General features: G+C 50.9%; 1 protein-coding gene across 2 annotated transcripts; it reads right to left on the bottom strand.

Moving 5' to 3' along the window:
• Positions 1-26,656, bottom strand: TGFB1I1 (transforming growth factor beta 1 induced transcript 1). 2 transcript variants are annotated; one of them, XM_063137666.1, is made up of 12 exons: positions 26,565-26,656; positions 19,231-19,281; positions 16,537-16,679; positions 14,985-15,064; positions 13,903-14,045; positions 11,888-11,984; positions 9,662-9,761; positions 8,182-8,430; positions 5,562-5,735; positions 3,855-3,936; positions 2,864-3,012; positions 1-1,604 (listed from the first exon to the last, which is right to left on the bottom strand). In XM_063137666.1, the coding sequence occupies exons 1-12, from the start codon at positions 26,575-26,577 to the stop codon at positions 1,338-1,340; spliced, it is 1,548 nt and encodes a 515-aa protein (XP_062993736.1). In that variant the 5' UTR covers positions 26,578-26,656; the 3' UTR covers positions 1-1,337. The 2 variants fall into 2 exon arrangements, with proteins under 2 accessions (XP_062993736.1, XP_062993737.1); XM_063137667.1 differs by lacking the exon at positions 8,182-8,430.
• Positions 26,657-27,397: the final 741 nt, after the last annotated feature.

Below are 27,397 nucleotides of genomic sequence, written 5' to 3'. Positions count from 1 at the left end.
TGTGAATTTTATTATATAATATACAGCAGTGAGAAGTTAAAAAGTTGGCATAGAAATCTGGCGGCAGAAGGAAGAGTTCACGCTCCTTGGACTCCCGGCCTAAGTTGCGTCATAATAAAAGCCTCATTTTGGGTTTACACAGTAAGATAAAAATGACCCTGACAAATCAGAACTGCAAGCTTGGGCATATTCCCCTTTTCTAGTTCCTCCCCAATTTTTTTTTTTAAAAAACAACAGTTTTCAACTGCTACGGGCGGGTGGTGGTGGTAAATGCCACTCCCTTTTCCTCAGCCCCACTCCTACTATTACACTAATCTGCTTAGAACAACACTGCCGCCGCCCCACCCCCCACCCCGTGAGCCCCAGAGATTAGAGAGGCACATCCCAAATCCCACTAACAAATCTCTCGCAATCCTTGGGGGTTGAATCAAAACTACGCATGTAAACTCACCTTAAATCAGCCTTCCCCAACCTGGTGCCCTCCAGATGTTTTGGACTGCCAACTCGCAGGGTTCCTGAGCATTGGCCATGCTCTATGGGGCTATGGGGAGTTGAAATGTTGGGAGGGCACCAGGTTGGAGAAGGCTGCCCTGTATCTTTGCCAAAAAAAAGGGGGTGGGCCAAGGAGATACTACTGCCCCTCCCCTCTTGCAGTAGAATCAGTTTAGTGACAAGATCATAAGTGCGTTAAGGCAACCCAGGAGTGGAGTGGAGTGGAGTGGAGTACCCCTGTTCCCCCCCAGACGTGTACTATATGGAGGCAAGAATACCCAAATAATCTAGAAGTGAAGAGGATTTCTCCATACCCATCTCCCAGCTGGGTGGCTTTATGGCTTAGAGTAGCTGTGTTCAGGGGGAGTGGCTCAGGTGCTTCCCATCCTACACAGCTGGACAGAAATGATAAAAAGAAACTTTAAAGCAGAGGTGTGGCCTCTTTAAAGCCCCGCCTCCTGCCCAGATGACATCGCCAGCTGGTCTAGTGGATGTGGCTTAAGGCACTGCCTCCTGTCTGAAGTGCTGGCGTTGTGTGGGTGTGGCCTAAAGTGGCATGTGATGGGGTGGGTGTTAACGATCGGCTGCTCATGCTGTGACAGGCTCCTGAGTCGAGTAGGAGGAGCGGATAAAACCCGTTTCTCACCAGGCTTGGTTTTTTTGCGTGTGGCTCTTATCTAGAGGCGTGGTTTTTGGCATCGGTGTGGTGGCTCCAGAGATGGAGGGCGGAGCTTATAAGGCACAGGCCCCTCCCACCTGTGGCAGTGGGCGTGGCTCGGTCAAAGGCCGGGACCCACAGGCCCTCCCCTTTTCCCACGCTGGCCGTGGGCCGAGGTGCCTCCGTGTCACCCGAAGAGCTTGATGAAGCAAGGGTGGCAGTACGGCTTGTCGTTCTGCTCCTTGAAGGTGCCCTTGTTGAGCTGCTTGAGGCAGAAGGCGCAGACGAAATGCTCCGGGTGGAACTTGCGCGCCATGGCCGTGATGCAGCGGCCGGTGATGGGCTTCTCGCAGCCCGAACAGAGCGAGCCCCGCTGCTTGTGGTAATGGATCTCGCAGAAGGGGCGGCCGCCGTGCTCGAAGAAGCTGCCGTTCACAAAGGGCGTGTAGCATTCCTGCAGGGAGAAGAAGGGGGAGGGAAAATGTGGGTAGGAAGGAGGGGCACCGAAGAGCCATCCAACGTGCACCCCCAAAGTGCACGCGGCACGCTGGCAGATTTGCTGGCTCAGGCCCTGGACTCCCAACGGCAGGAGCAGAATTTCACATCTTGAAAACCACTGCAGCTCCGGGCTCTTCTCCCTCCTCCGTTCTGCCCTCTCTCCCTATGTTTTTGCATGCAATCGATAAACCCGAATTGGCATAATTCGTTATGATTTACAGTTTTTGAACATTTATGTACTCTTGGAATAGAGAACAGAGCCCTCTTACACAGCGAGTGTTTGGTGTCGCCATCATCCTTGGCTCACAATGCAAAATCTAGGAAGAAAAATCCTCTGACTGTGAGCTTCTGTTATACAAAGAGCTACTCCCCCCCACCCCGCTGTTCGCCCTTCAAGTTTCTAGTCCTCAAGGATCTGAAGAAAAGCCAAGTAACTTTCCACCTGATGCTCAGCAACTCATAAGGCTATAAAAGAGCCCTACTGGATCAGACCAAAAGTGCATTAAGTATAGCATCCCACTCGGGTAGCCAACCAGATTCCTCCAGGAGGTTAACATGAAGGCAAGATCCCAGATTCCCACTGTTGCTCTTCAGCGACTGGTATTTAGTGGCATACTGGTTTCAAACATAGAGGTTCAGGTCCAGCTATCTTGGATAATAGATGCTGACACGGCCTGAGTTCAATCCCAGCGGAAGCTGGTTTCAGGCAGCCGGCTCGGGTCGACTCAGCCTTCCATCCTCCCGAGGTCGGTAAAATGAGTACCCAGTCAGCTAGGGGAAAGGCAATCACGGCCGGGGAAGGCAACGGCAAACCACACCGCTACAAGGCCTGCCAAGAAAACGTCAGCGAAAGCTGGCGTCCCTCCAAGAGTCAGCAATGACTCAGTGCTGGCACGAGAGGTTCCTTTCCTTTCCTTTTCCTTATGGCGATAAATCAGCGGCCAGCCTATGTAGGATCATTCTAAGGGGGCTGCATGGGTGGAAGTGGGTTGCATGGAAGGGGGCTGCATGGGTGGAAGTGGGAGCCCCCAGCTGCTGAGCTTCACTGCCACTTGCATCGGGGGCAAAACTCCATTTTAATTAAGAAGGGGGGAGGGAATGACAGCTTCCATCCAGATGTTTGCATTCAGCACTCGTTACTGCGACCGTCTCCTCCCCTCTGGCTGCCTCCCCTCCTGCACTCCCTCAAAAGCACCTGCCAGTGCTCACGCTTACCCTGCAGACAAAGCATTCTGGGTGCCACAAGGCATTGAGGGCCGAGATGTAGTTCTCCAGGATGGCCTGGTTGCATCCCTGGCAGCGGGTGGAGAAGAGCTCGTAGAAGTCCTGACGGCAGTACTGCTTCCCGTCCTTCTCATGAAAGCCTGCAGGGGGCGACATGGAGGCGGCGGGGAAGTCAGCAACGAGAATGGAGGTTTTATTGGGATGGGATTGAGTTACATTAAACAGTCATGACCCAGGGTTCGGGGCTCCTTCTTATTAGAAGAAAGGCCTCATCATCCAGATTTGCCACTAGCACACAGTGCTATCGGCACTCGAGAGGGGGCTTAATGGCGCCTACTGCTAACTCTGTTCAGGAGTTAGCAGTAGGCGCTCCCCCCAAAATCCTGCCCCATGCCTCCATTAGCCTCAGGGGGAAAGGTCCCCTTTGTGTAATTGGCCCAGGAGACAGCAGGGATGAGGAGTAGGGTGGCCATATGGAAAGGAGGACAGGGCTCCTGTATCTTTAACAGTTGCATAGAAAAGGGAATTTCAGCAGGTGTCCTTTGTATGCATGCAGCACCTGGTGAAATTCCCTCTTCACCACAACAGTTAAAGATACAAGAGCTATACCAGAGTGACCAGATTTTAAAGAGGGCAGGGTACCTACAGCTTCAACTGGTGTGATGAAGAGGGAATTTCACCAGGTGCTGCATGCATACAAAGGACACCTGCTGAAATCCCCTTTTCAATACAACTGTTAAAGATACAGGAGCCCGGTCCTCCTTTCCATAGGGTCACCCTAATGAGGAGTAAATGAGAACCCTAATGAGAACTGCGAGCCAGCAGTTCTCCATCCCTGCTCCAGCCACGGCATGCAGGCTGTAAGTGGGCCCATAACGCTTGATCCCATAATCCTCGCAAAAGGCTAATTTGCTTGCCCTCTCTCCCACTGCCCCCCCTCACCGTGCCGGTGGCCAGAGGCTCAGCCACCAGCAGCGCTCACCTTCCTCCCCAAAGGGCCGCCCACACTTGACGCAGCAGAAGTGCTCCGGGTGCCAGTTCTTATCCAGTGCGGTCACCATTTTCTGAATGAGTCAGATGGATGTGCAGGCAGAGGGAAGGAAAAGACAACAACGTCGATGAGGAAGTAGCCAGACAGGATATTACAGTTGCGCACCTCCCAGCGCCTCCTGATCTGCGCTCCTTGGCCCGGCCCTGCATTCGTCAGGCAGTGGGGCTGGACTCGCTGCCCGCTCTGCAGCCTCGCATACTTGGGCTTGATGTAGTGGTAACTGTTGAAGTGCAGCACTCATCATGACATAGCCACAGCCCCCAAAAGAGACCAAAAATGCAGCAGCAGCAATCTGTGTGTGTGTGTGTGCATGAGCACCCAACCCCCAAAGAGCAGCAGTCAGCAAAATCTCCAATTTATGAGGATCAGCTGATACTTAAAGAAGACGGCGCTTGCAAAGGACAGTGCAAGGGATTAGCATGTCGGATTTGGGCTGGAGAGATTTGAGATTGTTTGAGAAAAGGAAAGAGAAGGACATAGCTCTATCACACCCACGTTTTATCATGCTCTCGTCGTGCCCGTCCTGCAGACACCCCACCTCTTCCCCTCCCTTTTTCATGTTTTCCTAGAGTGGGGAAAGTCTGGATTATTTTCCCCAAACGGAATTAAAGCGCCCTTCAGTCCCGGTGTAGTGCCGTCCTCTTGCTATTTTCTTTGTTGGGGGGTGGGGTCTGAAGGGAGTCTTGCTGACAAAAGTGGAGGGCGGGGCGGTTCTCGTCCTTCAGCACCGTGTCAAGCCAACAGACTTGTGCCGAGACTGTTGAATGGACTTTGGCTGCTCCAACCCTACTCTCGTTGCCCAGCTGATGAAACGGTAAATTGGTAAAATGCTAGACAACAAAGCCAGTGCGGTGGGGAGAAGGCGCCCACGCCCATCACAATGTTACAGCCAATGAAATGGAGGTGGAAGGAGAAGGGGCGGAGCGGGAGAGCAAACAAGCGAAGGGGAGGTTTCATCGGTATAGCGCGATACCATAAACCCACGTGAAAAGGGACTGTTAGCTTGACGCGCTGATGAAACGGAGCTAGAAATCATGGAGACAAACCCAGGAGGAAAAGTAGGTGTGATGCAGCCCAACATGTCCCCAAAGAGCGTAAGACCACCAGCTCAAGCTTTCCTAGCAGTTTTCGTTTCCTGCAGGACCAGATATTTTACAAAGCCAATGGGTCATAATTACCCATTCAAGACCAAGCCCGTCCGAAGTGCTTTGCGTTACAAATGGGAACAAAATAACGTTGCTGGTATTCTAGGAGGGATCTGCAACTAATTAAAAACTCTAAATGCTCCCGGTGGTTCCCTCTTTTGAAAACGGAACACTTCAGAGCAAGGTATTTGTCCAAACTGAGGCCTCTTTCCCTAAGAAATGCTTTTCTTGAACTGAGATTCCAAGTTCTGCCAACTGCAGTTCGGAATGGACGCTACCCACAAGGTGCTGTTTGAACGAAGACTTTGCATCTGTGGCCAACATCAAGTGGAAGACGTTGTTCACTGCATGTTAATTTGCCCTCTGTACAGGGACCCAAATTCCACTCAAAACAATTGTCTCACAAAACTCATTTAAATACTCAACCAGCTCAAAACCACAGTGGGCACCAGGGAGCAGCCACCGCCGCCGCCGAGGGCTGAGGGCAACTCACATCCAGGATGGGTTCATTGCAGAGTCCACAACGGGGAGAGAAAAGCTGGAAGTAATCCCTCTCACAGTAAGGGGCGCCGTCCTTCTCGAAGAAATTGCTGCCTCCCATCTCCTTCTGGCAGTGGGTACAGACAAAATGTTCTGGGTGCCAAGTGCTCCCTAGGGCTGTTACCACCTGCGCGAAGGAAGGAAGGACGGAGAAGGGTAGCCAGAAAAGGGAAAGATACATTTCAGTCAAGGTCATGAGACAGACAAATCAAAGCACCCACCTGCTCTTCCAGATTTCTGCTATTCCTCTACCCTCTTTCAGATTTTATCATTTTCTAAAATACTACTCATGATGATGATGATGATGATGACGATAATGATAATAAGTGTTATGCTAACCTAGAGCCGCTTTTTCCCTTTTTCCTAAAACAGAGATGGGCAGCTTGTGGCCCCTCCAGGTTTTTGGCCTACAACTCCCATGATCCCTCACTGTTAGCTGTTTTAGCTAGGGCGGATGGGAGTTGTAGGCTAAACCACCTAGAGGGCCACGTTGCCCACCCCTGTCGTAAAGACTCGGAATTGGTTGCAGAACAGTCTTGTGTCAATCTTTACCTCACAGAAACCTTGTCAGGCCAATCAGAATGAGACAGTGTAGCCTCACCCAAGTCCACCCAGTGCGCTTCCTCATAACCATGCGGCAGGGACATTGAACCCAAGCAAAACACCACAATGGCTCTTACGTTGCGCTTCTTCCCTCCACAGGACCACAATGGGCCCGTCCAACGACACTGAGAGCTCCGTGGTTAGCTTAACCATGCTTCTCTGTGGTTAGCACTAACCACAAGCTGTACGCTTGCACACAACACAGTTAAGCCTGTCCGGTTCCCCGGTTTCTTTAACCGCACGCTAACCACAAAGCAGTTGGACGAGCACCTGAGTCCTCTGAATGCTCCACCCCGTATCCCATCAGGCCTTGCACTAAGAGAGCCAGCAATTGCACGATTTAGGCTATTTAGGCCGCTCTATAATGCTAGCTCTACTATTTCGTCCGTTTAACCACAGGTACATGTCAGACGACACCTTAAGCCAAAGTTAGTGCCGCTAACCCTGCTGCAGAACAAGGTTAGTGAAGCCAGCCACAATGTGGTTAGCGGAGGCACCTGGTTAAGGGAAACGCATGTCAGACGCCACGGTTAACCCTGCTGCTTAACCAAAAACCCTTAACCAGCATGGTTAACAGTGTCGTCTGAATGTGGTCAATGTGTGGGGAATGACTGGAAGCGTATGGGAACATTCTGTGGCAGTCAGGAATGGTTAGAGGCTTCTGGAAAAATTAAATATCAGTTGGGAATGGATTGGGAGGGACCCATGACCGTTGGGGATAGCCAGCACCCAAACATACTTTCTCTAAGCCTCGAATGTAGTTGCAAGATGGGCCCTTCTCTCCCTTCCCTACGACTCCCTTGTCTAGTTTGCAAAACTGGAAGACCGACTGGTGTCCTTTGACTTCTTCTTTTGTTTAAGCTCCTTCTATTTTGGGCTGTCCTGCTTGCCTTCACAGCTAAACAAAGCAGCATGGTATGTATGCATATTCGGCATACACGACTGACAAATGCTGTTTAGGGCAGGAGTGCCCTCCCCAGAGGTGGTTGGACTACAACTCCCATCATCCCTGATCCAATGGCCATGAGAGTCTTAACATTTGGAAGGTCGCCCGTCCCCCATCCCTGCTTCAGAGGGACATTCCCTCTCGCTCCCATGATACTAAAAGCCAGGGTCATCCCATGAAGCTGATGGGTGGGAGATTAAGGACAAATAAAAGGAAGGACTTCTTCACACGGCGCATAGTTGAATTATGGAACTCACTACCACAGGGGGTTGGATACGTTCCTGGAGGAGAAGGCTTTCAATGGCTACTAGCCCAGATGGTTGTGTGCTATGTCCAGTATTCGAGGCAGTGAGCCTGTGTGCACCAGTTGCTGGGGAACATGGGCGGGAGGGTGCTGTTGCACCATGTCCTGCTTTTTCATCCCTGGTCAACAGCTGGTTGGCCACTGCGTGAACAGAGTGCTGGACTAGATGGACCCTCGGTCTGATCCAGCAGGGCTCTTCTGATGTTCTTATGCTCCCAATATGCTGCCACACCCTGTTGGCTCCTCCTGCCTGAGTGCAGGAAACGCAGGGCGGCCCGTTACACACGCGCAAAAACCGGAAATGCATCACCAGAAGAGAGGACAACAACGTGCAGAGCATATGCTAATTTATATGTGTAGGTGCACATTTAGAAATGATACTGTTCTACAGCAGGAGTGGGCAAAAAGTAGATCTCCCGATGCTTTGGCCTGCAACTCCCAGCATCCCCGACCGCTGGCCACGATGACAGGGGCTTCTGGATGTTGAAATCCCAAACATCTGGAGGCCGAGCTTCTGCCCACCTCTGTCCTACAGCGCCTGCGAACGGCCGACAGCTTCTGCGTGGCTTCCACGGCCGTTAAGCACGACAATGAAGATCCAGGAGGATCCCACGACCTTTCTTCCTCCTCTTGACCTGCCTCCGTTCCTGCCTTTGGCTATTGCCACTCGCCCACCTGGCCCTCCAGATACAAGCCCCTTCCCCATCGGACGCTGCTCACCTGCCCCGCGATGGGCTTCTGGCAGGAAGCGCACAGCCCCTTGGCCGTGGTGGAGATCCCTTGGCGGCTGAGATCCGACTCCAGCAGCACCAGCATGCTGTCCAGATTCCCGCTCGGCTGGGCCGGTGACGTCTGTGGGGGCCCGGCGGAGGCGCTGGGGCAGACGGACGAGACCACCGGCAGCTGCGCAGACGACACGCGGGCGGGAGCGGGCGGCGGCGAGACCGTGGCGGTGGAGGCGCCGGGGAGCTAGAAATGTCAGGGAGCAAGAGCCAGAGATGCTTAAGGGTCTCCAGGCACGGCCTCTTGTCATTTCCAGGTGTCTCAGCCTGCGTATCGCATTGCCAGTATCACTGAATCCGCCCTGTTCTGTTTCTTTCTAGAATGAATCAGCCACAACCTTGGTCATAAACAGCAGCAAGAACAGGCCAGGAAAACAGGAACCAGTCTGTGGCCGTTTCTTTGCTCTCGAGATGAATTTTGCAAGGATACAGAGCAGCCGCGTACAAGATGGTGCCCTCCATATGGGCTGGACTACAACTCCCATCAGCCCAAGCCAGCATCTGGGAGTGATGGGAGTTGTAGTCCAACACATCTCCAGGTTTGGGGTGGCTGCTATAGAGCAAATTGGTCGCAACAGCATCCCCCAAACCTGCAAGGGCTGGACCACTGCCTTCCTTTTATTAGCATGAACCAGCAGATTCGGTCTTTCCTTTGCCACATGGGGGCAGGAGGCGGGGGATTCTGGGTGAATCTGTAAGACGCTTTTTAGGTGAAGTCAAGTCAGGGTCATCTAAATCATATCGAAAGGAACTGGGTGAAAACCACCCACAGTTTGCCAGAGAAAAGGAACTCTTGGTGATTTTTTTCCCCTTGGGAGGTTTCACATAGCTTCATGCCAGGCCTGATATGTCCATCTAGGGCTATTCCATCCTGACTAAGTGGTTGGAAAACAATGCAAACTGTGTATAATTTGCCAAAAAAAAAAAGCAAATTCTGAAGCCAATTTTGCCCCCAAAAAGTTGACCTATGAGCTGTATAGAACAAACAAATGCACAGGTCCTAGTTTTTTGCATAGTTCTGATTCTGATGTTTATTTTATTTAGAAAACTTTTTTTAAAGTGCCAGGTGCCTACGCGTTTTGAACGCGGTTGCGTTCTTCCTCAGGGCTTTATAACGTTCGTGCAGTTGTCTGCTGCAGACAACTGCACGAACGTTATAAAGCCCTGAGGAAGAACGCATCCGCGTTCGAAACGCGTAGGCACCTGGCCCTTTAATAAAACTTTTACTAAAATTACTTGGTTCCACCCTTGCCTTTGGCTATTTTTTACTCCCCTTCGGGGTTTTCCTGGCTTTTGCACTTGTTTATTTTATTTAGGCATAGCATAAGGGCTAGAAACTTGTGCGTGTTTTTTTAAAAAAATCTGTATTTCCCCCTCCACTTTCCTCCACCCCTGCACTACCCAAGCCCCATACTCACATTGCTCTGGACCCGGAAATCTGACAGAGAAGCCATGAGCTTGTCCAGCTCCAGGGTGGCTGATGTGGCAGATGGCTTTGCAGGTGGAGGAGCCGCTGACCTGGGAGTAAGATCACACCATGAGGTGGGGCGGGGCGGAGGGATCAAGGCAATGTGGCTCTCCCATAAGAACATACGAAGTGCCCTGCTGGATCAGACCAAGTGTCCATCTAGTCCAGCACTCTGTTCACGCAGTGGCCAATCAGCCGTCGGCCAGGAACGAACAAGCAGGACATGGTGCAACAGCACCCTCCCGCCCATGTTCCCCAGCAACTGGTGCGCACAGGCTTGGAAAGGAAAGGAACCTCTCGTGCAAGCACTGAGTCATTGCTGACTCTTGGAGGGACACCAGCTTTTGCTGATGTTTTCTTGGCAGGCCTTATCGCGGTGTGGTTTGCCGTTGCCTTCCCCGGCCGTTATTACCTTTCCTCCAGCTAACTGGGTACTCATTTTACCTAGGGTGACCAACTGTCAGGATTTCCCCGGATTTGTCCTGGTTTTTGTTCTTTCCGTGGTGTCAGGGGGGATTTTCTATAATTTTCAATAATGTCCTGGAATGACACACCTTCCTCTTTAAGGCTGCTATTAGCATGGCAGGAGGGAATGACATGCTTTCTTGAGGCACATCATTCCCCCACCCCGAGCTCCAGTTGAGGTCTTAAAGGGGAAAGTGGGTCATTCGTGGACGTTATAGAAAAGGCACCAATTGGAGTGGGTGGTGGTGGTACAGAATGAAATCCTTTCCCCTCCTCCACTCCAATCGGGTTCTTTAAGGTGGCGGGGGAATAACGTACTTTCTGCAGGACTCAGAAAGCTGCTTCCCCACACATACACTAGGAGTCCTCTTTTTTGGTTTCCCAAATATGGTCACCCTAATTTTACCGACCTCAGGAGGATGGAAGGCTGAGTTGACCCGTGCCGGCTGCCTGAAACCAGCTTCCGCTGGGATCGAACTCAGGCCATGGGGAGAGTTTCAGCTGCAGAAACTGCTGCTTTACCGCTCTGCGCCACACACGAGGCTCTGCACACAGGCTTACTGCCTCGAATACTGGACATAGTACACAACCATCTGGGCTAGTAGCCATTGAAAGCCTTCTCCTCCAGGAATGTATCCAACCCCCTGTGGTAGTGAGTTCCATAATTCAACTATGCGCTGTGTGAAGAAGTCCTGTCTTTTATTTGTCCTACATCTCCCACCAGTCAGCTTCATGGGATGACTCCAGGTTCTAGTATTTTGAGAGAGGGAGAAAAATATCTCCCTATGCACATTCTCCATACCATGCATAATTTTGTACACCTCTATCATGGCTCCCCTTCCCAATTGCAGCCTAACTCTGAGACATTTTGTAGACCCTTTGTTGTAGTGACACGTCCCACTTTGGTAGCCAGCCCCAGAGATGGCTTCTGATCCTTAAAAGCAGCACTGAAGCGGGAAATTCCACCATTGCACCTTCTCTGGCCCCTGAAGCAGTGCAAGGGGAAAAGCTAGCGCCGAGAGAATTCTCCCTCTAAGGCACTAGGCCTGGCAACATCAAGTCCCACCTTTGCCACAGACTCCTTCGGTAGCCTTCCCCCAGTTCCTTAGCCTGTAAAATGGCTTATCCTCCCAGACGTGTCGCAAGGGGGGCTTCAGCAGGTGTTAGCATTTGAACTTTTTGCATCGAAGGCAAAGTTTAGACGATATTTTCAGCATAGGCATGTGCAGCGCATTTCATTTGGGTGCGCACCCAGGGAAGGACCCTTAAAGGCCCCAATTGGAGCAGAGGAATGGAAAGCATGCTTTCCTGCCCCCTTAATGCTCCAATGGGGGGGGGGCTTTAAGGCCCCCCATTGGAGCAGTGAGGGGAGAGAAAGCACGTTTTCTGGGGCTTCCGGAAAGTGCTACACTAATGCTCACGTCCCACTCCTCCAATCGGCCTTAAGGGGGGGCACTTTCTGGAGGCTCCAGAGACATTAGGGTGTGCCTAGGCACACTTGGCACACCCCGTGCGCACGCCTATGATTTTCAGACCCCCTCAGGACCAGCACTGGGAAAAGAGAAAGAAGACAAGCTCTATACAGCTTTCAAATCATTGGGATAATAACAGCTCCTTGCAACGAAGTTCTCATGCCTGGACCCAAAATGCGTCTATTTCTGGGGCAGATGCCATTGTCTGTTAACAATCTCCCTCACTACCATCCACTTACTGTGGCAAAGAACCACCATCTATTGACTCTTCCAGCCTGTCTTTGCCTTTGTCCTCACCAGGGCTTTTGTTGGATGGGAACTGGGACATTATTTCATCTGAGAGGGAAAAGAAGCAAAGGAAGGAGAAATGAAGAAACCCTTTTAGTCACTTGTCATTTCAGATCCTTGCCATGGGAGGGCAGCACTGCCACACTTCTGGGAGCAAGAAGGACACACACACACACACGCACACACGCACATACATATACAAAGACTTAAGCAGCACTTAACCACAGAACTTCTTTCAGTCCCAGGGCTCAGTTGTGGAACAGGGAAAACAATAACAACATGGTAGTGGTGCCCCTGGGAATGTACAGAGAGCCCCTGTCTCACCACTGAGAAAACACAAACCAAGTTTCACCCAATATTTCTACTCCTCTCCTGCTGTAGCAAGCAAGAGTCTACTTTTGCCTCACTACATGCAGGGGAGGAAGGTGAAGGAGCAAAGGGACCAGTGGAGGAGTGGAACAGGAATAGGGTGACCATACGGAAAGGAGGACAGGGCTCCTGTATCTTTAATAATTGTGTAGAAAAAGGGAATTTCAGCAGGTATCATTTGTATGCATGCAGCACCTGGTGAAATCCCCTCTTCATCACAGCAGTTAAAGCTGCAGGAGCCCTGCCTAGCATGACCAGATACATAAGATGGCTCCTGCAGCTTTAGCTGTTGCGATGAAGAGGGAATTTCGCCGGGTGCTGCATGCATGCAAATGACACCTGCTGAAATTCCCTCTTCTCCACAACTGTTAAAGATACAGGAGCCCTGTCCTCCTCTCCATGTGGTCACCCTAAGCAGGAAGTACAGTGGCTAGAGGCTCCTGCTCTGGGTTGACACCTGGCAAACTTGAGGATGCAACTTCCAGTCCGTCTTGAGTTAAGAATGACTAATTTTGGAAATTAATCACCGGAGAGGAAAGAAAGGGAGTTGGTGACCACATGCTCCATTGCGGGACTCCAGGACACAGCAATGCCACAGGGAATTGCTGCATAGCACATGCAGCAAATCCGGATGCTTCCAAATAGAGGAGACTCCTAAAAAACCATTATAGATCCGGAGTGGACTGAGGACTGTTTTCTATACACGGAGTGGTTGCCCCAAGAAGGGCCAGCCCTACTGTTAGGTCATTGATTTGGGGTATCATCAAAGGGCAGCAAACAGCTATTCAGTTTATTGTTGTTATACTGCCAGGGATGGAGAGAGGTGCTTCTGAGATTTCCTGCCTCGGGAGGCAAAATTACTGGCTTTGGATACTAATGCACCAGGGCAAAGGGGATCATTTGCTGCTCTGCCCCAGGCAGCAAAACGTTTTGGGCTGGCCTAGGGCAATTGTACCAACCGCCTGGCAGGGAGGCAGGCGAGCTTCATAGAGGCAAGGGCAGCGGCAGGGGATGGGATGAGTGGGTGGAAGATGCAAAACCTAAGGAGAGCTCAGGGCTTCACTGGAGTTGCAATTGATCAGGACTCAGCTTCAGGTCCGGTGGCTTCAGCATCTCATGGATCCCCTCCATCAGGTCTAGATACAGCTCCAGCGGAGAACCACCCTCCTGCCACTAACTGTTGCTGCCGAGGCCATCAGATCGAGAGGAAGCCGCAGCCCCTTCCACTGGGCCCATGACCCACTGAACTTTGCGACTAATAATCTAGTGCCTGAATTTGCACCTTTTTTTCCTCTTCCCTCCCAGTATGCTTTCCTTTCGTGCCGTGTCTTTTATATTTTAAGCCCGTGGGCAAAGACTGTCTTATTTCTTATCTCCGTAAGCCAACTTGAGAGTCATTTTCAGCTAAAGTGTGGGATTAAATTACACACACACACACACACACACACACACACACACACAAATAAGACAAACGTGACTTGTGTGCTTCACAATTGAAGAACTCTACATGGCCATCTAAAGGACAGCCCATTAAGCTTAGAGTCTAAAATGTCCTAGCTGCGCCACTTTTCCCACCCATTCTCCCCCATCCTCATACCTGTGATGTTGAACTGGGTGGCATTAAGTTCCTGCAGGAGCCGGTCCAGCTCGCAAAGCCCAGCTCCCAGCACCCCGCTGGAGGAGGAGAAGGGCGGCGGGGCGCCTTCCTTCGGCTTGGGCGAGCGCGGCTTGCAGACCGTGCTGGAAGAGGCGGGAGAGAGAGAGAGAGAGGGATGGCACGGGCGTGAGAGGGACACGGGGGCAGCCGTACCAACCAAAGAGCAGTGCTGAGGGATGGGGGGAGCTTAGAACTCACGCCACACCCCGAGGAGACGGATGCGGCATGCGTCCACTCCAGGGAAGACGGGAAGGGAGCAGAGAGGGAAGGCAGAGGGGTGACAGCTATTAATAGGATCCCTCAGCTTAATGGAAACTCTGGAACAAGGCCAGCAGAGCTGGGCACAGCTCCCAGGGAGGCCAAACCCATCCATAATCATCTTTCTTTCCCCGCCCCGCCCCTCCATGCCTCTCGTACTCGCATCCCCCAAAATGAGGCCAGGTTAAGGGCCTGGCTAGAGAGTTACTTTCCCTCGGATGCCTAATTCGAGGCCTCTGCCTTTCTAGTGTTGTTTATTTCCCTTTGCGTAAGGAAGAGGAAGTTTGGTAGATGCTGCTTCTCCCGTCAAAGAGCTGCACTGGCGGGAGAAACAGCAGCACCTAAAATGTCTTCCCATGTAAGAATTTATGGCGTCCGCATTCCTGCCCCCTTAGGGAAGCAGGCAAGCCCAGGGCTGCCAGCCCAAGACATTTTGCTGCCTGAGGCAAAAGTCCCCTCAGTCCCCAATTCCACATACAGAAACTGACTGGACGGGCAGTTGAGCCCCCACTCGACGCTGCCATCACAACAGCAAGCTCTACCACACTTGAAGACAGCAGGCTAGCTTAGGGGTTACTGGGTAGGCCGCAAGACACACACAGCGCCGCCTTTTGCTCTCTGCCCCCCCCCGGCATCTGCTGCCTGAGGCGGCTGCTTCATTCTGCCTCATGGCAGGGCCAGTCCCCTCCATGTACCAAAGATCCCCTCAGATGTATAAGCTGCCCCACATACAGAGAGACGCCCCCAAAGGCCCCATGCTTTACCTGTATAGGTGTTCCTTGTCACTGCCACCCTGCAGGGTAGGTGCCGGTAGAGGATCTACAGGCATGGCTGTGGTCCCAGTCTGAGATGAGAGAGAAAGAGAGAGAGTTATGACGTGCATGATGAAGAAGAAGGAACCGTTTGCATCTCACTGTGCTAGATAGACCAACACAGGCTAGAACTGGAGTGGGCAACTTATGGCCCTCCAGATGTTTTGGCCTACAACTCCTATCAGCCCTAGCCAGCATAGGCAGTATTGAAGGATGATGGGAGTTGTAGGCCAAAAATTCTGGAGGGCCACAAGTTGCCGACCTCTGAGCTGGAACATTACAGGCCCGAATAATACATAAAGGAGACAGCCTAGAGACGGATTGTTGTTTTTCTTTCATTCAGAGTGTTGGAAGCAATTAAACAGAGAGACCATTGCTCCGGGGGCAGACACTCATCCCGCTTTCATCTCCTGTAAAGATCTGGCAGGTTTATCCATTGTCCTGCGAAACCTGCAAGATAAGTTTGACCAGAGGGGACAGTGGGACAAAAACAGCATGGGTGTACATGCCATGGGAAGCAAAACCTGGCTCAAAGCATAGAATCATAGAATCATAGAATCGTAGAGTTGGAAGGGGCCTATAAGGCCATCGAGTCCAACCCCCTGATCAATGCAGCACTTTCAACTCTCCTGGGGTGCATACAGATGTACATCATGGGAGGGCTGTGCTTTCTGGGGATGGGCACTCGCACATTTTGCTTAGACATACTGGGCCTGTTCAGACAACACGTTAAGCCAAGGTTAGGCCACTAACCTTTTTGCAGCAAGTGGTTAGTGAGTGTGTTTAAACTGTGGTTATGCAGCGACCATGGTTAGGAATGGTTCACTAAGTCATGGTTCACGTGACATGCTAAGCCATAATGTTTAGCTCAAAACACTTAACCATCATGGTTTAGTGTATTGTCTGAACAGAGCCACCGTCTTTTCTCCTGAATCGAGCTCAGGGAAAATCTATTTGTTTGCAGCAGAGACCAGCTATGCACAGTGCTGACTGGCTGGAAATCGATTATCATCACTTAACATAGGGGCATTGAAGCTCTTTCAGCCTAAGGGCTGAATTCCATTTTGGGGAAGCTCTTGGGGGCCACATTCCAGGAGTGGGCAGGGCCAAAGGCAAAAGAGGCAGGGCTGAAAATACCCCAAACGTCAGCATACTTTAGTTCACTGCTCTTGCTGCCAAAAACTAAGTCTTAGGAGAGGCAATTCAACCTTACTTTAGGGTTCTTTGGATGACATCATGACCCTCCATTATCACCTCTTTGTCTAAAGAGCACTTTTGGCAAGTTTTTTTTAGACCGGGGAAATGCGATATTTAATTGTAAAAGCGAAAGAAAACCCTTTTTTCAGTTGTGTATTTGCACTATTCTGCTACACCACAGTGCCACCTAGAGGTTCCCACAATCCCTTTCACCTCCAATCTAACCTTCGATGGTTAGCCTTGCTGCTTAGGGGAGGAAGCCCATCCCTGAGCAACCCCAGTTGGCCTCACCTCCTCAAGGGCCTACCTGCTGCTGAGTGTTGTATGGTGGAGGAGCCGGCTTGGGTTCTGGGGCCCTGTCTTGGTTCAGGGCTCCCCCAGAATCTGTGAGCAGAACTGGGCGTTTGGAGATATGGGAGGTTGTCGTCTCCAGGTCAGCCAGGAGAGCATCTGGTATGGAAAGAGATGAAACAGGCTGAGAATGGGATAAATGGAAGGAAAAAGGTAGGTAGGAGGTCAGGGAGGTCAGGCGAGGGGAGAGAGGTGGGGGGACACATGGACCTTGTGGACATGAGACACAGAATAGGTGGGAGGAAAGGGCGGGGCCTGGGGGGGGAAGAAGCATGACCAATTCCTGTTCTCTGTTGCCGTTGCTGAACTGAAAACACAGGAGACCGTATTCCAAGCCACACCACTGTCTTCCCAAGGAGAACCCAAGTCTTTAGGGTGACCATATGGAAAAGAGGACAGGGCTCCTGTACCTTTAACAGTTTATAGAAAAGAGAATTCGAGCAGGTGTCATTTGTATGCATGCAGCACCTGGTGAAATGCGCTCTTCATCACAATGATTAAAGGCGCCCTCTTGACCAGATATAAAAGAGGGTAGGGCTCCTGCAGCTTTGACTGTTGTGATGAAGAGGGAATTTCACCAGGTGCTGCATGCATATAAAGGTCACCTGCTGAAATTCCCTTTTCTAGACAATGTTAACGATACAGGAGCCCTGTCTTTCTTTCCATATGGTCACCCTAATATTAGGCTACAGGCAACGAGCCAATGAGAAGCTACAAGGTTGTTTCCCTGCCTGGCCTGCTGCCCCAACTAAGCCCCAAGACACGTTGATACCTGGCTTTTCATCTACCAGTCTAATTATTCAATACTGGAAAGAAAACATTGCATAATTTTACATTACTTTGATCCTCATCGCTATTGCACGTCCTTTTGTGCTCATTTTGCATCATGTGCCAGATTGTGCCAGGGACGCGACTCCCCTATTGTCCCAACCTAGTTCTAATCCTGCAATGGTGCAGGATCCTCTTTGCATGCATTGATAGGGAAGGACAGTCTTATGGCTACTCTTCGCCCTTCTTTTAAAAAGAAAAAAACTTGGGACAGATGTGCTCTCCTGCACAAGGGGAGAGGAAATGCACAGCTCTGGAATAACTGTACTAAAAGAGAAATAGAATAAAGTGAAGCTGACAAAAGGGACGTTGCTCATTCTATGCCCACAATATTCATGCTACCCTGTTCCTCACCACAATGAATATTGTGCTCTGTAGGGGATGTGTTGCATTTCCCCAAGAACAAATTAGAAAATACCATTTCCATGCAAACGTTAGGACTGGATTGTGGGGTAGCAAATCGGAAATAAATACACCGTCCCACTGACATCAGAGTCACCAACCTCCATTGTATTTAGGAGATATTTCTTTAATGCTTTTACAAAACAGAAGTTAGGGTGGCCTATTTAGGGTTCTCAGGCATTCTACCATCCAGGCACTGACTAGACACAGACCTGCCTTCAAGCCAATGGCCTTCACTTGAAGAAGCAATTCACACTTTAATTCCACTGAAGTCAATGGGTCTCACATTCATCATACCTCATTTGTTCCATTAGTTTCAACGGGACTGAAGTGTGACCTAACTTCCTTCCTCTCGACCTAGCCTCATGCTCTGGAATGCTATTATTTATTATCACACTTTTTGTGTGCACAAAAATGCCCATGAAAAGGCTCAAAATTGAGGCCTCGCCTTACCATGAAGCAAGTACAAGGGTGTGTGTGACCATTTTCCTGTCTCCAACCCTTTTACCATCTCTGGATGTTATTAAAGTAGGGTGACCATATGAAAAGGAGGACAGGGCTCCTGTATCTTTAACAGTTGCATAGAAAAGGGAATATCAGCAGGTGTCATCTGTATATATGGAGAACCTGGTGAAATTCATCACAACAGTGAAAGCTGCAGCAGCTATACTAGAGTGACCAGATTTAAAAGAGGGCAGGGCACCTGCAGCTTTAACTGCTGTGATGAAGAAGAAATTCCACCAGGTTCTCCATATATACAAATGACACCTGCTGAAATTCTCTTTTCAATACAACTGTTAAAGATACAGGAGCCCTGTCCTCCTTTTCATATGGACACCCTATATTATATGGAATGTGTCCTGGGTTCCAACAACTGTCAAAGCCATTATAAACCGTTAGAAAGCTGTAGTGTAGATCCTGCCCAGGTGTGTTATGCATGCAGCACTTGGTAAAATTCCCTCTTCATCACAACAGTTAAAGCTGCAGGAGCTATACTAGAGTTACCAGATACAAAAGAGGGCAGGGCTCCTGCAGCTTTAACTGTTGTGATGAAGAGGGAATGCTGCATGCATACAAATGACACCTGCTGAAATTCTTTTTTCTGTCCTTCTTTTCATATGGTCACCCTAATTAAAGGAATGAAAGAAGGGTTTCATAATGACTTCTTTTTACACTTCAGGCATGATAAAGTCCAAGGCCTACACTCTCCAAGTTACTAGTCCTCAGTCATCCCAGAGAACCTAAACATCCTGACTCCAAGCCCTCCCCACTAGCAACCATGACTAAAGAATCCAGGAGTCCTGGCTTCGTTTTCTCTAAACCTTGAGATCCCACTGCTTTTCAGCCAACATTGATTTTAGCAGATTATACAGTGTTTATTATTAATATACATGGAGAGGAAGATGATGAGGGTACGTACCAAATATGACAATACGGGGACCGAGCGGGAAAGAGGGGGAGTCAGCGCTACCTGTAAAAGGGAGATAGGAAAGAACATTGAACAGAAAGAGAAGAGAGAGAGAGAGAGAGAAGCCCATGTGGATTAAAAGCGCTCTTTGGTAGACAGCATGCACTTCTGCCCTCCAGCTTCAGCTGCACTGATTTTAGTGTTTTATTTAGAGGTAAGGAAGCAGCATTCTGCACGTGCTCAGAGGCTCTCTTACTACTTAGTTAGGCCTCAGCTTGAGTATTGCGTCCAGTTCTGGGCACCACATTTCAAGAAGGATGCAGGCAAGCTGGAGGGGCTTCAGAGGAGGGCAACAAGGATGATCAGGGGTCTGGAAATAAAGCCCTATGAAGAGAGACTGAAAGAACTGGGCATGTGTAGCCTGGAGAAGAGAAGACTGAGGGGAGACAGGATAGCACTCTTCAAATACTTGAAAGGTTGTCACACAGAGGAGGGCCAGGATAAGAACATAGAATCATAGAATCATAGAATCATAGAATAGCAGAGTTGGAAAGGGCCTACAAGGCCATCGAGTCCAACCCCCTGCTCAATGCAGGAATCCACCCTAAAGCATCCCTGACAGATGCTTGTCCAGCTGCCTCTTGAAGGCCTCTAGTGTGGGAGAGCCCACAACCTCCCTAGGTAGCTGATTCCATTGTCGCACTGCTCTAACAGTCAGGAAGTTTTTCCTGATGTCCAGCCGGAATCTGGCTTCCTTTAACTTGCCATGCTGGATCAGACCAAGGATCCATCTAGCCCAGCACTCTGTTCACACAGTGGCCAACCAGCCATCGGCCAGGGATGAACAAGCAGGACATGGTGAAACAGCACCCTCCCACCCATGATCCCCAGCAACTGGTGCACACAGGCTTACTGCCTCAAAGACTGGAGATAGCACACAGCCATCAGGGCTACTAGCCATTGATTTATCCAACCCCCTTTTAAAGCCATCCAAATTGTCGGCCATCACTACATCCTGTGGTAGTGAGTTCCATAATTTAACTATGCGCTGTGTGATGAAGTACTTCCTTTTATTTGTCCTGGATCTCCCACCAATCAGCTTCATGGGATCTCCCCTGGTTCTAGTATTTTGAGAGAGGGGGGAAAGTATTTTGAGAGAGGGATCTCTTCTCAATCATCCCAGAGTGCAGGTCACAGAATAATGGGCTCAAGTTACAGGAAGCCTGATTCTGGCTGGACATCAGGAAAAGCTTCCTGACTGTCAGTGCAATACAAGAATGGAACCAGTTACCTAGGGAGGTTGTGGGCTCTCCCACACTAGAGGCATCCAAGAGGCAGCTGGACGGCCACCTGTCAGACAGGCTTTAAGGTGGATTCCTGCATGGAGTAGGGGGTTGGACTCGATGGCCTTATAGGCCCCTTCCAACTCTACTATTCTGTGATTCCACTTCACAGGTTCAAGAGCCTCACATTTAAAACAAGTTCTTGAGCTAAGAAGCCCAGGAAATCTGACCCTACAAATTTCCAAGTCTTCTGCCTACCTCACAGTCTGACTTAAACTTTCCACTGTAACCATCAGCAAGTTTGCTCGGCCTTCCACACAATCCGCCTTTTGTACAAGCCCCCTTTTCCCACCCAGAGTGAATTCTACAGAGGCCTTTTTGAGTTGCCCAAACGCAATGGCCTGCAATGGGACAAGCTATCTGTTAGTCATTCTTGCCAGCAGCCCAGCTTCTCCCAAGATGCCACGAGAGAGCCTATAAAAAAGAGGGGGGGGGAGACGCTAACGTAATTCCCATGTGTGCCCAAAGCCAGCCTGCAGGCTGCAGCCCTACAATAATACAGATATCAGCACAGTACCCGTAGTGTTCGAGAGATCCTAGAACAGTCAAATCGCTTTTGAGCTGGCCCTTTTAAGAATGAGCCTATTTACGTTCTATCTGTTTATGAAATCCCGACCCGGCTTTGGAGGCTCTTGCATGGCGTCGTTTTGGGAAATAACGCTTTAGACTTGTATGGTGCTTTTCTGAATGGTCGAAGTGCTTTGCAGGTGGTATCTCAGCAATACTCGCAACAACCCTGTGGGGTAGGCCAGTATTATTACCCTCATCATGGAAAGTGGGAGAGGGAAGGGGAGGAGAAGGAAGCCTGACTTGCCTAAGACCATCCAGTTAGCTCATGGCTGAGGCGATATCTGAACCCAGCTCACGTGCTTAGTCATTACATTACACCAGCGGAAAGTACTGAAACATCACCTTAAGCGCAGGCTGTTACATGACAGTAGTTCCCATAATGCAACTAGGTTTTGCTGGGAAGCCATTACAAGACAAGGAGTGGCGGGCCAAAGAAGCCCAACCCGCCATTCCCCCCAAATGGCCTGCTCCTAAGTCCCACGGGCAAAGAGGCTGATCGCTTGCCTCCAGGTTGGCAGCTGAAGAAGGAAATAGCTCCCTTGGGTGGCTGAGGGGCAGGGAGATGTATTGGCCTAGGTAGGGTGACCATATGGAAAAGAGGACAGGTCTCCTGTATCTTTAACACTTGCATAGGAAAGGGAATTTCAGCAGCTGTCATTGGTATGCATGCAGCACCTGCTGAGATTCCCTCTTCATCATAACAGCTAAAGTTGCAGGAGCTATACTAGAGTGACCAGATACAAAAGAGGGCAGGGCTCCTGCAGCTTTAACGGTTGTGATGAAGAGGGAATTTCACCAGGTGCTGCATGCATACAAACGACACCTGCCAAAGTTCCCCTTTTCTGTACCACTGTTAAAGATACAGGAGCCCTATCCTCCTTTCCATAGGGTCACCCTAGCCTAGGCTGGCCAGCTGCTGTCGCGTACTGTAATATCCAGCCTTCAGTTTTGAGAGATTCTGCAGTAGCAAACAAATTCTGTAATTTGCAGACCAAATCACAAAAGTGCTTAAAAGAAACGCATGTCATGGGTCCAGTAGCTCAGCATAAACCGCCACGTTACGATTATTAGCCCAACAGTCACCCAAAAATAGTACATTTGGCAAAGTTCCACACATTGTAGGCCTATAGAAGGCCACGAGCAATGACAAATAGATATATACTGTCATCTACCCGGCCATATGCAGCTCAAGTTAAGGCCTCCCCCAAATATCCGTGGCAACCTTTTGCCATCCCATCCGTTCTATTTGTCCAGTCCATCAAATTTAACCTGTAAGCAATATCTAAGGCAGGCCGCTTCCAGGCAGACTCTAGTGCACACGCTGCAGATGCTACAGAATAAATGTTAGCAGCCGCAGGGCCTACAATAACAAAATATTACACATTATTATGAGGCGCTGGTAGGGTGGCCACTGAGGCATCACCATAAAAGATGGCAAGACACAGATCTGCATAAAAATAACAAGGGCTGATTTGTTGGTGTATAGATGCAAATTTTTAAACATTGCTACAATTTAAATAGAAATACTATACATCTCACGCTGGGGGCGCGGGGGGGGGGGGGCATTGGGACCGTGTGACTTGCTCAATCCACTGTTCAAGTTCTCCCTTTAGTGTTTAACTTTGAACGAGACTTGCATTGGACAACACTTCAAACAGAGGATACCTTCATATAGAAGACTACTCTCAGAATGTTTTTCAAATAAAGGCCCATCCTCCATGAAGTAGGACAAATGGCCACCCTAGCAGGCCAGAACCATCTGCATCGTTAAAGGGCCTGCCATGTAGGGCAAGTTAAGGTTGATTATTTTTTTAAGTTCCTATTTTATAAAGAAACCCTGTTTTGTAATAAAATTCACACATGCAGCCCAAACGCATTCAATACACACACACACACACTTTCCCACAGGGTCCTTTAGCCTCCACTCTGCAAGAAACAGATTTCCATGGATCCATTCTAGTCTAGTCTAGTGGATTCCTGATCCCACCAATCTGGCATTCAGTTTTGATCACACTGTTATAATGCTAATAGATCCCTCCTGCATCCTACTATCTAATCAAAGGAATAGCCAACATTTCTAGGAGAGCAGCCCTTTAGAGGACCAGGTCCATTCTGGCCTTCCTTGATCCTGGTGTGAAATAATCCTGTATAATAATGGCTCTTCTCCCCCAGTACAGCTCTAATCTTTTCCCAGATCTGTGGCTGATCTCTGCTCAACGGATCCCCCCCCCCCCCGTTTCTGACCTCCCAGCCTCGCTCACCCATGCTCACGCGTATTTGGAATAAGTTACATAGATCCTTTCCAAAACAGAGAATCTCCTGGCGATGGCATCCAGCGATCAATTCTGCCACCGAGCATATCATCTACTAGGATCTAGTGCTACCTCCATAGCCTTCTTCATCCAATGACTCTCCCCAGCTGAGTGGTCACATTTGTAGCGTGCATCTTCCCACCTGCCTCGTCCTCGCCTTGTCACACAGCCCTTTCACCAAGCCAAAAAAACCTCCCCTAACGGTACCATCCTGTCTCCAGCAAATTTCCCCAGCAAGGTTGCGCGCACACACACACACACACACACACACACACACACACACAGAGAGAGAGAGAGAGAGAGAGAGAGAGAGAGAGAGAGAGAGAGAGATGGCTTAGTCCCCCTCTCCTGAGGTCATCCCGGGCCAAAAAAAGGAGGAGGGGGTGTCTGGAGCAGAGGGGCTTGGGGAGCATAATTAGGATGAGGGGATATTCAACTGTTATTCCAGCTGCTTGCTGGGCCTAGTAAATGGGAGACTCTGGAGGGGGTGGAGAGGGAAAATGGTCTCTCGGTCTCTCTCTCTCTCTCTCTCTGGCTGATGTCACAGGGTAGAAATGTGTCTAAGGCTGAGAAGGAAACCACAGAGGGAGAGACACAGGAATGTAACACACGAGAAGGGAGGATAAGAGACAGGGAGATGGGGCGGGGGCGGGGAGAAAGAGAAGGGGGGAAGAGAGAGGGTTGACACGCAGCCATAACTTCCCTCAGAGCATTGACACTTCACCCCAATGGCAGATCCAGTCGATGGAATTAAGGCGGGGGGGCGCACACAAGACCGCGGCCTCGTACTAATCGTGAATTCATCCAGAATAAGACATTTTGGTCCTTGAGGCGGAAAACACACAGACACACGCAGGAAGAGAGAACACGGGACACAATCCACAAGGGCGCTCTTGTGCAGCTCCCATTCATTTCATTTCTTAAACTAAGAACAGATACTACACTTGACGCTAGCCAATTTGTTACATTTTTTATCCCTTGCAGGGGCTTGGGGCCGGGTCCCTTATTCTTTCCCCCTCCCCATTCTATCTGCACAACAATCCTGCGAGGTAGGCTAGGCTGAGAGACAATGACTGCCCACTACCACAAGGTCACGCTATGAACCTCTGAGCCTTAATCTGCCCACCTCCTACACCTCAGCAGAGCGGCACCCGAAACCTTAACGGCACCCGAAACAGAGAAGGCTGCAGCTCATCTACGATAGCTCCCTATCCGGTTCCATCCCTGTAACAGAGCTTTGGGGATTAGAAATTAAATCCTCCCCTCCTTCTCCTCCTCCACACAGAACCCTGCATGAAAAATCAAGGCTGCTGTGAGTGAGCCATCCGCCCTTCCTTTGGGCACTCTTTAGACACCAACCATGTACAAAAACTGAACAACTTCACGAAGTGTGAACAGTCCACGTTTTGTGATCTCCTCTGGCCTTACAGACCACAGAACTCAGGGGTCCTTTCCATCGCCAAGCAGCAAGGAGGATTTTGTGACAGGCGGGTGGCGGGAGGGCCCTCTGCGCGTCCACCCCTTGAGGTTGCTCCCCCCCCCCCAAATCAGAGCATGGAGTGAGGGCCAGGACTTCTGGCTTCTCTGAGATGTGTACGTTTTAGCAGGTCTCTTTCCCATGAACATCTTGGGGTTCCTGCTGCCAGCATGACCGAGGAAACGGGAAGTCAACAGGATAGGCACATCAGGAGTTCCTGAGGACCAGCAGCTTCTGAGTTCTAGCCTTAGGCTCAGGTTTGGAGTAGAGGACCGAGATTCCTTTGGCTCATGATTCCTAGATTCTCTTCCTAGACTTCTTTTCTCCCTCGAAAGCTGAGGGGCAGGGCAGGGCAGGGCAGGGGGCATTTTCCCTGCCTCGCAGAGGCAGTGCAGGATATACAGCAGGGGGTGCGGGGGGGGGGTTGGCCGTGGTGCTGCCATTCACCCCCCGGGGTGGCGGGAAGAAGAGACGGAGGACTGCAAAGCACCCTTGTCCTCCTCTGGCGTAGCGCCGCCGCTCAGCTATTCCGCAAAGCCACAGGAATATGCTGAGAAATACATTCCTCGTTTCTCCGGATGGGAAGGGCCGAGGAAACGCACCCTCTCCCCCCACCCCGCCCCGCCCCGCCCCGCCAGCACCCGCTCTGCCAGCTACAAGGAGACGGCGGGGTGGGGTGGGGTGAGGGAGGCAGGGAGAGACACAGGGAGGGGCCCTCGGGAAAAGAGGGAGAGAACAGAAGCCAGGCGATGGAGAACCCCCGAGCCCCCCCCCCCCGTCCCGCGGAGGAAGCGCGGCGTGTGAATGTGTCAGAGGCAGCAAGAGGAGCGAGGGGCGGGATGAAGCCCCGGGCAAGAGAAGGAGGGAAGAAGAAATAGAGGGCCGATTCACACATTACGTTTTCCTTAGGGGTACCCCTCACTTGTGTTGTTATAGGGTTGGAAACGTAATGTGTGAACCACAGGTGGGGGGGGGGGTTGCACAAACTTGTACTTGCAAACACGTGCATTGTACACGCACACCCTCGCTCACCGGGGAGTCGTCGCCCTGTCCAGCGTCATTTCAGGGGCGAACCCGGGTTTGCGTAACGTGTGAAAAGGTCCAGCGAAGGAAGGGAATGTTGAACTTCGAGGAAAGGGGGAATCAAGAGCTGAAGAAAGTGAATGCAAAAGCAAAAAAGGCAGCAGGAGAATATACGAGACTGGGCCGGGAAGGGGAGGTTGTACAGCAAACGCGTTTTTTTCCCAGAGTAGCGGCACTATTCAAAAGAGAGGGGGGAAAGGAAGGAGCCCAAAGTGAAGAAACAGAGCGAGGAGAAAGGCAGGGAGAGGCGGCGCCCAAGGGAAACATGGCAAGATGAATGAAGGAGGGGATTAAAAGGAAAAGGAAAAGTCAGAGAAAGAGGAGCGTTCGTACCTGAGGGAAAAGGAAGGAAGGAAGGAAGGCAGGCAGGCAGTTGGCCAGACGGACAAGACCGAAAGAAAGAAAGATTTGGCGAAGAACTGGCGCCAGAAAAAGAGGACTGTCAGAGGAGGGGAGGCGGGGAGGGAGGGAGCGGGGGAAAGAAGAAAGGGGACGCCGAAGGGGGAGAGGCGGCGCGGGAGGGGGGCTGGGGACGGGGGTTGCCCTCCGCGCTCTCCTTACCCAGATCGTCCATCCCGGGAGGGCGCCGACTGGGTCCCCGACTCCGAGGCCGGTAGCTGGCTGCTGGGCGGCCCCCGCCCCAGTGACGCGCCTTCCCGGAGCGCAGCCCCGCTCGGCTGCCTGCCGCGCCCGCCCTGCTTGCTTGCTGCTGCTGCTGCTGCTGCTGCTGCCGCCGCCACTGCGGGTGACCATTTATGGCAAAGGGGGATCCGAGAGTCGGGCAGGAAGGATGGAGAGTTTATTTCTCTCCCCCCCACCCTCCACCTCGCTCGCCCCATAGCGCATCGCGCGGGTGGGGAGGGGGGCACAGCAGCCCTCCCCACTCCCGTCCATCCTACCCCATTAAAAAAGGGAGGATTATATAGGTAGCAGAGATAAACCATCAAGCTATAGAAATCGCGCGCCCCTCCCCCTGCGCGTCTTCTTCCCCAGCTAGGATGCCTGGGTTCCATTCTTAGGGGTTTTTTTGGGGGGGAGGGGGGCTATGGTGCTGGGTGTCAGGGTTCCTGGGTTCTCTTGCAGGGAAGTGTGTTATCTTGTGTGCTCTCTCCAGTATGCGAGGCAATAAGCCTGTGTGCACCAGTTGCTGGGGAACATGGGTGGGAGGATGCTATTGCACCATGTCCTGCCTTGTTGGTCCCTGGCCAATGGCTGGTTGGCCACTGTGTGAACAGAGTCCTGGACTGGATGGACCCTTGGTCTGATCCAGCAGGGCACTTCTGATGTTCTTAAATTGAAGTCTGGCAGATTAGCATTGGGTGGGGTGAACAAGATCAGCTCCTGGGTTCTGTAGAAAGGAAGTAGGGCCTAGTGAAGGGAGGTACCAGGGCAGG

This window comes from Elgaria multicarinata, chromosome 11 (genome assembly GCF_023053635.1).
Source record: "Elgaria multicarinata webbii isolate HBS135686 ecotype San Diego chromosome 11, rElgMul1.1.pri, whole genome shotgun sequence".
Classification (NCBI taxonomy): domain Eukaryota; kingdom Metazoa; phylum Chordata; class Lepidosauria; order Squamata; family Anguidae; genus Elgaria; species Elgaria multicarinata.
Note: the sequence above shows the minus strand (reverse complement) of the source record. Positions and strands in the feature narration are given on the sequence as shown.

What these genes read in the sequence shown, in the direction of transcription:
- TGFB1I1 (XM_063137666.1), bottom strand. An exon ending in TCCCCGTATTGTCATATTTG is followed by an intron (nt 16,680 to 19,230) that starts GTACGTACCCTC and finishes TTTCCATACCAG; the next exon opens with ATGCTCTCCTGGCTGACCTG. An exon ending in CACCCAGTTCAACATCACAG is followed by an intron (nt 11,985 to 13,902) that starts GTATGAGGATGG and finishes TTTCCCTCTCAG; the next exon opens with ATGAAATAATGTCCCAGTTC.